The sequence below is a fragment of the Calonectris borealis genome, chromosome 1 (genome assembly GCF_964195595.1).
Source record: "Calonectris borealis chromosome 1, bCalBor7.hap1.2, whole genome shotgun sequence".
In the NCBI taxonomy this organism is placed as follows: Eukaryota; Metazoa; Chordata; class Aves; order Procellariiformes; family Procellariidae; genus Calonectris; species Calonectris borealis.
In genome coordinates this window covers 133,943,268-133,955,803 of record NC_134312.1, presented here as the reverse complement: position 1 = coordinate 133,955,803, position 12,536 = coordinate 133,943,268, and the positions used below count along the sequence as shown (strand labels likewise).

Sequence of the window (12,536 nt, the reverse complement as noted above, 5' to 3'; positions counted from 1 at the left end):
CATGAGACAGGAGCCAGTAGTTTGGTCCTAGCCTCCTTGTACAACCTCTAACAGGATCGTACCTATCACCGTCCATGCTGCGGGGACTGATCAGCAGAATGCAACGCCTGCAAAACAAGAAAAAGTTTGCTACAGATCCAATCCTGCAAGGTGCCGCACGCGGAAAACTGTCAACCCTGGTGAGGGGTCTGGACCTGTGCTTTGAATGCATGTCTGCTTGGTAGCACGTATATTCTGAATTAAAATTTGCCTCTAAGATGACATTGATCTAGAGTGATTGGAATGAACGCAAGGTCAATTGCTGCTACTGAGAAACCTGACCCCTGGTATACTGAACACCTTCTTACCCAAGTAAAACATTCCTGAGCACACCATGTGTTCTCCTTGCTGCACCCTTATGAAAGCAGGCTCGTTACTGCCTTCTGTCAGAGCACACCAGCTGACATGCCAAGTCTGCACATCTGGCACGCTTATGGATGCGAGGTACAAGGTCACAGTCACACATCACCCCTGTGCTGAGTAGCGGCACCTCAGAAACATCTCAAATGCCTCCTGGCTCTTGTGCCAGGCTGCTTCTGGGCAAACCGATGGCTTAAATTCCCATCCCTGGCTCCATCCTGAAAGGCACCAGCAAGGCATCAGCAGCAGGGAAGCAGCAGCCCAGCCCATCCCGCCATGGGCTATTCTGCTCCCAAGCAAGACAGGGCTGCACGTGGCCCAAAGACAACCGTCCTAATTTGCCCAAGTAAGCACTGCATCTCTTTACGCAGCTGAGCAGGACTTTTTCAATCTATTGCAGTGGAAAACCATAAAGAGTATAGATACAGAAAACAAATCTAGAAACCCGCCTTGCAGCATCTCTCTGGGCCCTCTTGTGATATCATTGTCCCTCTGCCTTGCTGCTAGCCTGTGACTTGCTTTCCACACACAGAAGAAAACTTACTTATCTCCTTCCCCCACCTCTGAACTCCCCCCAGCATCGAGCACTTAGCGGAAAAGGCAGCACTGAGTCATGAACATGCATCCAAGCACTGTAAACAGCAATTACAAAATTCTGGGTCACTGGTATAAACTCCATTAAGTTACCCTTTTTATTATTGTTAACTATTAATATCATTAAGGCACAGCTTTCACAGGGCATGTTTGATCTCTGGATCTCAGAGGCTCCATCTCTCCTCTAATGGAGGCTGTTATCGGGATCCTCATCCTATAAACACGGAAATCAAGGCAGGCACTGGAAGCCAAAGTGACTTGTCCAAAGTCATCCTGCAGACAAAAGGCAGAGACAGGAGCACAACTCAAAGCATCTCCTGCACCCCAACACAGCAGGGTGCAGAATTATCTTCTCACACCACTTATACCATGTTCTTGTACCTGTTTCTAATGAGTTTACAATAATTAGTACACAAACATTAATTCACAGGTGTCTGGACCCTGTGCCCACAACAACAGTCAGTTACAAAAGTCTTACCGACCTAAGCGGATTTGGGTCCTAATCTCTTCTTTCACTGCTTTCCAGTTTCTTGTAACTCTCAGCAACTGAATGTATTTGGGAACTGATTTGTGCAAAAAAACCCTGTTGCTCTCATCTTTATGTAACGGACTGTTTTAACCGACGCATGACACTGCAGAGCACACTGTGAGTCCTCAGAGCCCGCCTGGGTGAAGCAGGCACATTAAGCAGAGGGCACTATGCTACACGCTTATGCATGGCCAAAAAACAGAGTGGCTAATAGTTTTTCCCTACCAGCCCGGACATCTTCGTTCTTTTACTGCTCACATATGCAGGCAGCCCTGCCCGACAACCCAGGGCCCAAGCAGCACACCACCGGGAGAAGTCGCTCCACTAAACCCACCGCCGGCAGCGGGCCGGGGTCGGGACACAGGGACGCGCCCCGCGGCACACACGTACCGCACGAAGGGCGCACGGCGGCCACCGCGAACCCTGCTCTGTCCTCGACCCACCCCGAGCCGACGCTGACAGAAATACTTCAGAGGCCCTGCTAGGGACCTCTGTGTTACTGGGACTTAACTGTGTTACGGCATGTATATCTATAGTGTTACAACGGGTGGGTGTGTATCATACGACCACGAAGGCATTCTATACACGGTATTACCGTTGTTCGCAAGCTCAGACTTGCTGTATTTTCCACAGATCTTCCAACGTGCACTTATATAAGCGGCTAGCGAGCACCCCCGAGGATCCGCACCGCCTCAGTTTTCTCCGCGCTCCTCCTCAGGCGGGGGAAGGAGGAGACAGGGAAAGGAGGCCGTGCGCCGGGAAGAGGAGGTATTTTCTTCCACCGGCGCCGTCGTGCCCCTTGTGCAACTAGGCTGCGGTCACCGGCCCCGGCAGCTCCAGCCGCTCGGCCGGAGGGCCCCCGCGCCCGCCGCCGCGGCCCCCCGCGCCCCGGCCGGCCACACCGCGCCGGGCGCCCCCAGCCCCGGCCAAGCGTCCCGCGGCGGCTGCCCTCACCTGGTGGCAGAGGATGGTCCGCTGGACTAGGCGGGCGTAGCCGTCCAGGCGCACCCCCGAGTTGCTGCGGCTCCTCATCGCCACACGGCCGGCCCGCCCGCCGCCCCGCGCCTCCCGCCTCAGCCAGGCCGGCTGCCGGGCCCGCTCCTCCCCACCGGTCGCGATCGGCGCGGCGGCACCCGGAGATGGCGGCGGCAGCCTCCTCCTCCCTCCCTCCCTGCCGGCCGGCGCGGCGGGCGGTGCGCCATCTCGCCCTCCCGCCGCCGAGGCGGGGCGGGGCGGGGCGACCGGCCGCCTCCCTCCGGCCGGGCGGGCGACCGCGAGGGCGAGCTGACTCGGCGGCGAAAGGAGGGGGGGCAGGCCCGCCAGCCTGCGCACCCCCAGAGAGCAGGGGCGCTTCGCTGCGGGTGGGATGCTCGAAATCCCAAATTCAGCTGTTCTGAAGAACCAGCAGAGTTTTCCCTGCGGTGTTTGCAGCTGCGTTTCCAAGCCTGTGCAGGCTGCCCTGGGAGCGGCAGGAGAAGGGCCAGCGTGAGTGGCGGCAGGCGCCGCAGCCCGCAGGGACACCGCGGGAGTGTCGGTGCCCAAGGGACTAGGGACTAGGAGCAAAGGCAACGCCGAGTAGCATGAGCCGTAATGTTACCAGTGACAAAAGTCAGGCTAAATTGTCAAAAATAAAAGCGATTTTACACATCCTCTTCGTAAGTTCCTAAGATAAAATGCAAAAGGCCAGAACATTTGTTGGAAGCCTTTTTATTTTCAGCCTTAAAAAAAACTGTTTTGAGATCTGATAGAACGAAAAGCAAGAAAATGGAAGACACTATCAGGCGAATTCACACACCAGCCTTGGCTTTCCAACTTCATAAAGAAAAAAGATTGAGAGGTTTCTGATGGAAATGAACCTGCTACTCCCACAGGCACTCACTCGAACGTTAGGCTACGCGCGCTTCTGACCTGATCTGCCCTTGCATGACTCGTGCTCTCACACTGCAGTTCCCTAACGTGGATGGGACAGGAGCAGCCAGAAAGGGAAGTCCGGCAAAGAGAACCAAGGCTTAGAAAATTGACAAAGACTTAAAAGAAAAAAAAACCATATGTGTTACATACAGTTGCAAAATCTTCAGTGAGTTCCCTCTGTGCCCTTGGCAACAGAAGAAAAACAATGTTGTGGATGGGCGCTGAAGCACAGAAAGGATGTGGCAGAGTAGCTGGAGGTGTGGGATTCACTCCGACTTCAGAAAGGATTTTTTTTCCTTTTTTTTTCTCGTGAAATTACAGCATTAACAGAGTTAACTTCGTAACTCTTTTTTTGCTGTGTAACTGACAGCCATGGTTGAGAAAAGAATCTTGAAAGGAGACCTGTTGGTTCAGCGGTGGCTGTCAGACAGCATTTCTGTAGGCACTGCGCAGCAGGACAGGGAGGGCACGACTCGGAGGTTCATTACGTCCATCAGCCAGAGCCCTGCAGCTGCAGTTCAGCACAGGCTGCACAGTCCCAGAAGAGGGACCAGTTCACGCTCCCCTAACTCTGCAGGAGCCTCCTGCTTCAGGGCACTACTTTTTACAGAGAAGACTGCATACACTTAGGGAACAGGTCTGCTGAGCAAGGTGGTGCCAGCGGTACACAGCATATTGCTGTTTACCTATGACTAAGCTTGCAACCTCCTCACAGATGTCCCCGAGTTAGCTTTGCAGCCGCAAGTTGATGCATACAGTTTTACTTTGCGCCCTGGGAAAGGGTTGCCGCTTTTATCAAGCTCTGGTCTGCCATGGCTAAACTGCTAGCAGTGCACAAGAGAAAAAGTACCAAAAGGATACTACGACGCCCAATGGGCAAACTCTTTTTCAGCTAGTTTAATGATGATAATTATTCACAGAGCTAAAATAATATGCTGCTGTGAGTGTGTGAGTGCAAAATTTTACTACAATATGTGCGTGCTTGTAAGTGGCAAAGTCAGAAAAGTCTCCCCTCCCCCCCCCCCCCGAATAAATCAAGTAAAAATGAATAAAAGAATCCTAACATATGTTGGTGTGCAAAAATAAAAACAAAGGAAGACTCCAAGCAGGTCAATGAGAGTGGAATATGCGTTTTCATAGGGAATTTAATTACTGAAGCCAAACTCAGCTATGTGCTTTTGCTCGTAGCATTCTCATGGAAGAGCTTCAGCAGACTTGAGGGCAAGCATTGCCTGGACAGATTTATGTCAGGGTTTTGTCTGCTAAAAACCAGATCTGCTAGAACCATGAAAGGTAAAGTATGTGGAAGACAACAAATGTAAGGGCTAGGTCAGCATTTTCTCCAAGAGGTTACGTACTGCAGCTCATGTAATCTGAAGAATTGTAACACAGCCCAGTATAATGACACATTTATCTAAAAGACAAAGTTTATATATTTTATGTGTTGTACTTGCTGTAAACTTATTACTTTTTTTTACAGTTGAAAATATAAATACAAGAACATTAAATAAATTTACAAGAAACAGTGCAAAGGCAATTAGCCAAATAGTTAAAGCATTCACAGAAATGCATTCCAGCTACTAGCATTCCAATACAGGTCTTTTATTAACATGCAGTTAAAACCTTGTGGATAAACACAACAAATACTTTAAATTCTCACTTTAAAAGCATATTCAGAGTAGTCCTGGACATAGGTGACCAAAAGAACCCATGCGTTGCATATAGAACCACGAGAGGGTTTGAGTACTGAAGAGGTTCAATTGCTGAACTACAACAGAGCCCCAGATAGGAGGCATTTAACTGATGCTTTTTGTGGAGAAGAGTGTTTCCAGGGCTCTCCCCCGAGTCCTCTGGGAAAGCAAAGCCCTTGCTCCCCTCCAGCATGTGGCTGCCTCAAAAAATCCCCTTTACAGGGTCTGGTACTCTGCACTGTGGCACCAGTTTGTTCTAGCTCTTGCTCCGGAAGCATCCAACCTTTGCCCAAGAACACAAGGGAAAAAAGCAATGGCCACAGCTGCACACCCATGTGAGGAAAAAGAGACACAACCAGGACTCACGCTAATTTCTATTCAGGAAGAATCTTCACAATGTTGTATGGGCTCTATTTCTTTCAGCTGTTGTGCATGAAGAGCTAAAATCCAGCTTTTTCAGACAAATATCGCCAAGGGAATGAAATTTTGCTTCAGGAATTACTGAGCTAGGGCCTCAGGATTTGGCTTGCCAATCAAGGGACAAAGTACAAGCAGAAATACTCATTAGAATAGCTCAAGAGCTGTCCCTTAAAAAACAGCCACACAATGAAACAAACAATTTCTCGGCTACTAAATATAGCAGCTAGCATTTATTCTTTGTATTTTTTCTTCAAAAAATAACACTTCTCTACTTTTCTTGATGCAATTGAGAATTGGCAGTGTGTTTAATCTCTGGAACCACCACTTAAGATAAAATATTGACCCTGCTGAAATAAATGGCAAAAGCTCCCATTGACTTACTCAAGCTGCTAATATAACTTAGTTGTATTGAATAACCTATTGACTACTTTATTTATCACCCCCTCATTCATGGCACTCTACTTTGATGACACCCAGTTTCTGTCCCTCTGTGGTGTACTAAGAGGTCGCTAAAGGTTCAAGCCAATAGTGTTTGTATTTACAGTTCTGTATCTGTCAAATATATTTAAACCACTGTAAGTGATTTCACTTACTGAACAAATTAAGTTCTGTATCATTCTATGTTAAAGTTAATTATTTCAACTAAAGAAAAATTCAAACTTACAATAAAAGTTAAAACAAAATACCAATTAGTTTTCTATACATAGGAATATTTAAATTTATATTACAAGAAATAAATATAAAAGTATCATTAAGATGCTTAAAGGTTGCTATTTTTCTGCTTATGTACATCACTATTGAGTTTGCTACTACAATGTACAAAAAGTTGAAGACAGTGTAGCTAACATTTTTAAACATAACATCATTTGTACGCACGAGTTGTAACTTCCTACATTTATACAATACTACTATGCATTACATCCAGATAAACTTAGTTGTAATGAAAAAAGTCTAAACAAAACTTTCCTTTAAATGTAAAAAAACTCAAAAAAACCTCTAATGAAGAATGAAAATGGAAATGTGCCAGCTGTAATTTGACATCCAAGATACCTTGTCAAAATAGTAGCTTTGTTTTTTTTTTAATAATTGTCCTTGTCAATCCATTGCATGGCTGCCTTGAAGTTCCAGTACCGTATGTGAAATAAAATCAGTTCTTGGTCTGCTCACATTATGTAAAACTGTTAAGTAAATCTCTACTTCACACTGTAAAACGATGTGCTGTTTAAAAGGAAATCACATTTTCTCAATAAAAGTTAGGCTTCCCTTCTTTGAAGTCCTTCTGAGCGAGATATGGCTTTTTTGGCTGCCTGTATCATCCTTTTCTTGAAATACAAGTTGTTTGCCTGAAAAGTCATGGAGACACACATCACCATTCTGTACACTGAAAGAAACGCCATTCTTCTCACTGGAAAGATGGCCTGTTGAAACACAAAAAGTGCATCTCCTATCAGAAAGGTTCAGAATCAAGTCTCCCACGCTTTTTCAGTCACTGTAGGGAGTTCATGCACTCTTGTTTTATCCCTGCAACAATTTCAAAATGTGGATTTTTCTGTACATATTCGGTATATATTTCTTTTCCTGTGTGAAATCAGTAAGAGATTTGAGAGATGTTAATGTATTTACGCACAATAGGATTACGTATTTTAAGCAGCGAAGGTCACAATTCTCAGAACGTAAACTTTGACTTGGAATAAATATCACTAGATAAGATGCAAAATACTTCTCATTCTAGTTTTGCTTTAAGAAGTTAAGTTTAAAAGGCTTCTCAGGTTTGCCATGCATCTGAAGCAAAGTGAGAAAACGAGGATTTTTTTTTCCTTTGAAAGGCACTCAACTTGCAGCATTTATTTCTGGAGGACAATCAGAATATGGCCTAGGTCCAGTCATGGGTCTCAGCCATATTTAGACTGAGAATCTTACACATTTCGGTGAATCTACAATGAACACGTGTAATACCACTGCTGATTGCAGCCTATTAATGAAATGCTTTACAAATGCTCAGTTCACTGGATAGAATCTCCTGCCTCTATGCATCACATTCTAGATAATTTTGATGAGAATTAGGACTTTTTTATTTTAAGTATTTGTGCAAATGCTTCTGGTTGGATTTTTTTTTCCCCCGCAAAGCAGTCAAGTTTAAAAGATCTGCCAGGATCCTGATACCATACGTATCATATCCATAGGAGTAAATTATAAGGAATACCACGATGGGGAAACCAAAACCAGAACTAGTATTTCTTTCGGGAGGGGATCATTTTGTTAAACACTGAGAAATGAGTTCACAAACACAGATGCAGATCTGTCATTTATCATTTATACCAGAAACAGAATTAATAAAAAACATAAAACATCCAAGTTTGTTATTTGTGTTAATATTCACAACACTTCATATACAAACATCATCATGATTCAGTAGATTTCAGTAGATCTACTGAAAAGACGCAACAGTGACGGTAGAAACTGCTTGCGGTTTACAGTTTTAGGAGGAAGAACACTGGTGAGAAAGCTCTAGGCAGTGATATTACAGGGATCAAAATCTGATCCTCTCTAGTACGCCTGGATTCAGTCCATCAAATACCTCAAATATCCTGAAGCAGAATCCTGGTTTGGCCCTGTCCTCGCCTTTCACTCTCTCACTACCTCAAGCTTCTGAACCCTTCCAGAAGGGGCAGGGCTGTATTACAGGATGCTCTTCAACTACTTCTTGTTGCGGTCTCCCAGAGGGAGAAGTATTTGGTGACATCCCTCCCCTGCACTTAATCCCTCCCGCAGAAAGGATTCTGCTGCTTGAGTGACTGGGCTGGACTGCTCTTCTCTATTCTGCTTGGGCCAGGGCCCTCAAGCACACAGGTTTAGTATCAGTCTACCCAAACACTTCCTCTAGAAACTAATCCTTCACTTTAGGCAGACTACATAACTTTCAGCAGTTATCCTATTGATTCAAGCAGATGTCAGTACACCAGTTGCATCAAAGTCTCACTGGCAAACGTTTCTTTGGAATGACAGATGGCATTTTTTAAATATGAGGTTAACATGTATTTCTAGCTGATAAAGCTTACTACCAGTTTGAAAATGTAATGCATATAGCTTAAACATCTCAGGATGGGAGTTTAAGGGAGTGGGTTTGTGGTGATGGCTGTCAAACAAAGATTACAAATTCCACATCAAACTACTGAGCTGCCACTGGACCCACAAAATGGAATCAATGGCCCAACAGATTATGCAAAGCCTTTTTAAATATAAAGTCTAATATTTAATTATTAATTTAGAAGACCATCAAGCACTGAAACAGGCATAAATGTAAACAGGGTAAGATGAGCAGAAGAGCTTTGTTAATCAATTCAAACCAGATAAAGACTGAAATGACAGGAAAAAACCATACTCGCTGACACTGTAATTGTGCATATATAGTTGTTTAACCCTCTGCCTCACTACAACTGTTTTATTTTAGAAGGAGTGTTCAAAATAGCTGTGCCTTAATGTTAGGCTGAGAAGAAAATAAGGCTATTCTGTAAACAAATTCAGAAAGGTGGTTTCTGTTCCTCAGTGAGGAAATCTGCAGGTTCAGCCATATGATACCTAATGGTAGTTTCCCAGACATGCAAACCTGTAAGAGAAAAACCGAAAACAAGGAAATATTACTATGCCATGAAGAGATGAAGTTACACGGTCCATAGGCAAGCAAAGCCACAGGCTGTGTAGACACTCCAAACTTACCATGGCAAGTCATTCAATCCTGCATCTAGAATAGCATTTCAGTGGAAGTAGTGAAGCCAAAACCATTACGAGTTTACAGCTCAGTACATTTATGACATAGGTCTTAAGTTCTAGAGTGTTTTCTTTTTGGAGCTCGCTTTTTAAAATGAAGTATTGCAATATTATTTTGAAGCTCTAGCTGTGAGAGCAGGGAAATCAGGTACAGCAAATTAGAAGGTCCCATGTTCCTAGCTAACACCAGTCAACTACCAGGAGGCAGTCGCCCAGCTCTTCTGAGATACAACTGCCCTATGTTTGGAAGATTAAGTGTAAGGAATTGCCTCAAAGAGCTTTGCTGGGAGGACCAACTCTACCCAAGCATAAGTTTAGCCTCTTCTTGTGGAAGTCCTAAAGACCCAGAAGAATTATTTAGTCAAACAAACTATGCAGGCAAGGTCTTATACAACCCTTTCGATATGAATGGAGGATGTGGTACAGGGTTCACAGCATTCAAAACTTACAATAAAATACAAGAGGAGATGAGGTGGGTCATCTGAGACGTCTCTGTTCATAAGTGTATAGCAACAAAGTTCTATAAAAGTTCTTTCAGCTGCTTTGTCTGAGAAGCTGTTGGCACAGGACATACAGACTCTCACACTGGAAAGATTTAATTATGTGAATAAACTAGGACAGAACTGGAGCACATCACACAGAATTGGCATCGCTCAACATTTTAGACCATCAATTTTGCATCTCATTCTAAAATATTACCCAAATCAACAAAAAGTTGTTCCAGAAAGCCACAACAGGACCATTCAGCATTCACCATTCACATGCCACAACAAACAAATTCAATAAAACACTTCTGCTATCTTTCCTTCTGTTGAGAAAAGTAGCCAGAATGCTTTTGTAGCTGTGTATAAGCATGTCAACTGTTGCAGGGAGAAGTGGCATCCTTCATTAGAGTAAATAACATAGCTGGGAAAAAAAAACCTGCAAGACATGCAGGCTTTTGTCCCTGAAAATTTCTCTTTGAAAAGTATTACTTCTACCTAAAAATATTGCCTTGCTTTGTATTTGATGACAGTGAGAGTTACTGGGTTCTGGTTCTCAACTGACCTGTTAGATACAAAGTATGTTAATTATTGCATTGTGTGGTATCCAAACAGAGAGGTTTTACAAAGGAATGACGAAAAAAGAAGGCACTAATTTTACAAGCTCAATCTGGAAAGCTGTTCAGGGCATGTCCAAATGCCATTTCCTGAAGTGTTGCGATTTCTTTACAATATGCAGCTAGTACATCCAAATGGACAGTAACCTATTAAGGGGGCAGCAGATGATACAAATTTCATAGTTTTTACTCTGTACATCTGAGAGATTATCTGCTGAGATTATTCCACTGATTATCTGCTGTCTTCTGACAGCGTATGCCAGGAAACAAGGACAACGCAAGCCTCTGTGAGCATATTCTACAACTTCATACTAAACAATCTAAGCTGGTGGCATGACTTCTTAGCCTTAACTCTTGATCAATTGGGAAAAATACCTTAGGCACACAGGAGCAAAGTCTTGTAAGTTTTACTCAACTTAGGTTTTTATACATTACAGATTTATAAGTTATTTTTCTCTTTGAAATTTTACTTTACTAAGAGCTCAAATCAGCAGCATGACGTGTGTCCAGCAAGAGTGTGAAAAACTAGATTATGTCCACTGCAAAAAGATCATTTTTTAGTAAGTACATTCAGTGGAGATTCATATCTAGTTTTCTCAATAGACAAATAAGCCATACCAACTTGCAACTGAAATTGATTGGAGTGCTACCTACACCTGCATTTCAACTTCTCAGGAACAGAGCAGTGGGTAACAGTTCAGAGGACAGTACTGTGTTAGAACAGGAAGGATAGAGAATTTTACTTCTGAAGAACTGTTTCCTTCCACAAAGACAGATTTCTGCTAGGCAAAAACATCCTTAAAAACTCCACAGGGGAAAGAAAGAGCTATAGAGAAATTCAGTTTCAATACTTACTCTGTAGCCAACAGTGAGGCAGCCCTCTCAGCAGTGCTCTCTTCACTGAGGTGATTTTATAAGTTACACTCCATTTTCTCTTACTTCACCGCTCGTAAGCAGCTTCCATGTGAGCATTCTATTAACGTTCTTCCTCATATTACTTCTTACATGATTTCTTTCATACTTTCAAGCTATATTATTATACTATATTTCTTTCTTCTTCAGGCAATATTTGTTTTAATAAGGTTTAAAATACGAACTGTTTTAAAACATGCTTGAAGTTTATTGTCATATATTCAGGTGACAAGAAAAGTGTTATCAGCAGCTTCTGGTAAGTAATTGCTCTAATAACGAGTATTACCTACTATTTAATATATAAATCAAGAGTTCCCACTGAGTAGGAGAAATTGATATTTTAAAACTTTGTCTGTAGTCCCCTAAAACATTTGTGAGGACATCCTGAAATATTCTGACCCTATACTTATAAATAATATTTTGTCAGCATTTCATTTTATGTAAGCATGAAAGAGCATAGCACTTCTGTTTTAAGACAAGAAAAAAATAGCTTGAGAAATACTATTTTGCATTATACATACCATTTCCATTCACATGCACTGAGTAATCATTATTCATTAGCAGTGTGGTAGAGTTGGTGGAGTTACTGTTTGATTGTAAGGAATTGGAAGAACTGGATACTCCTTGATTTACAGTCTGCTTCTTTAAACCATTAGTAGCAGTTCTACTCCAGTCTACAACAGATACATGTTACAGAAAATAGCACAACTCATTCAAGCAAAATACAAAACCATAGTTAATAATGCAACTGAATTAAAATAAAAACAAGGCTCTACCCACTCTCCTCACAGTATTCTAGACAGAATTATATTCTCCTAAGAATTTCATGATTCTTGATGTTTAAAATTATTTAAATCTAGTTCCTTTTTCTCTTGGCCCTTTTTTAATACAAGCAGCCAACTGTCACAGTTTTATGACTGCAGACCAGATCAGAAAAATAACTGAAGTGCTGTTGAACCTCTAAGTTAAAGTGTATAAAAAGTATATAGATTTATGAGAAGCCAACTACTGAATAACAAAATAACACAAAATCATTTATAGTTTTTTTTAATTTAAACTACGCTTCACCTTGATTTTGTGGAAGTCACTGGTAAAACTACAATTGACTCAGAAGCTGGAACAAATCTTACAGTTTCTACCTATGATCAAAAGTATTCTGCAAAGACATGCCTTTATACTGCAGTGGAAGAGATTAACTGCAGTCAACAGCTTT

The 12,536-nt window shown here is 42.9% G+C and overlaps 2 protein-coding genes across 3 annotated transcripts in view; both read right to left on the bottom strand.

Moving 5' to 3' along the window:
* The window catches only part of PHKA2 (phosphorylase kinase regulatory subunit alpha 2), a 44,516-nt gene extending 41,931 nt beyond the window's left edge, over nt 1–2,585 (bottom strand). For both annotated transcript variants that reach the window (XM_075175331.1, XM_075175340.1), the window contains exon 1: nt 2,477–2,585. In XM_075175331.1, the coding sequence (XP_075031432.1) occupies nt 2,477–2,554 (78 nt within the window). In that variant the 5' untranslated portion in view covers nt 2,555–2,585. The remainder of the gene's footprint in view (nt 1–2,476) is intronic.
* A 3,767-nt stretch (nt 2,586–6,352) lies between these two features.
* The window catches only part of ADGRG2 (adhesion G protein-coupled receptor G2), a 52,659-nt gene continuing 46,475 nt past the window's right edge, over nt 6,353–12,536 (bottom strand). The window contains exons 26-27 of the mRNA XM_075175319.1: nt 11,845–11,997; nt 6,353–6,962 (exon numbers count right to left, since the gene is read on the bottom strand). Of these exons, the coding sequence (XP_075031420.1) occupies nt 6,778–6,962; nt 11,845–11,997 (338 nt within the window). The 3' untranslated portion in view covers nt 6,353–6,777. The remainder of the gene's footprint in view (nt 6,963–11,844; nt 11,998–12,536) is intronic.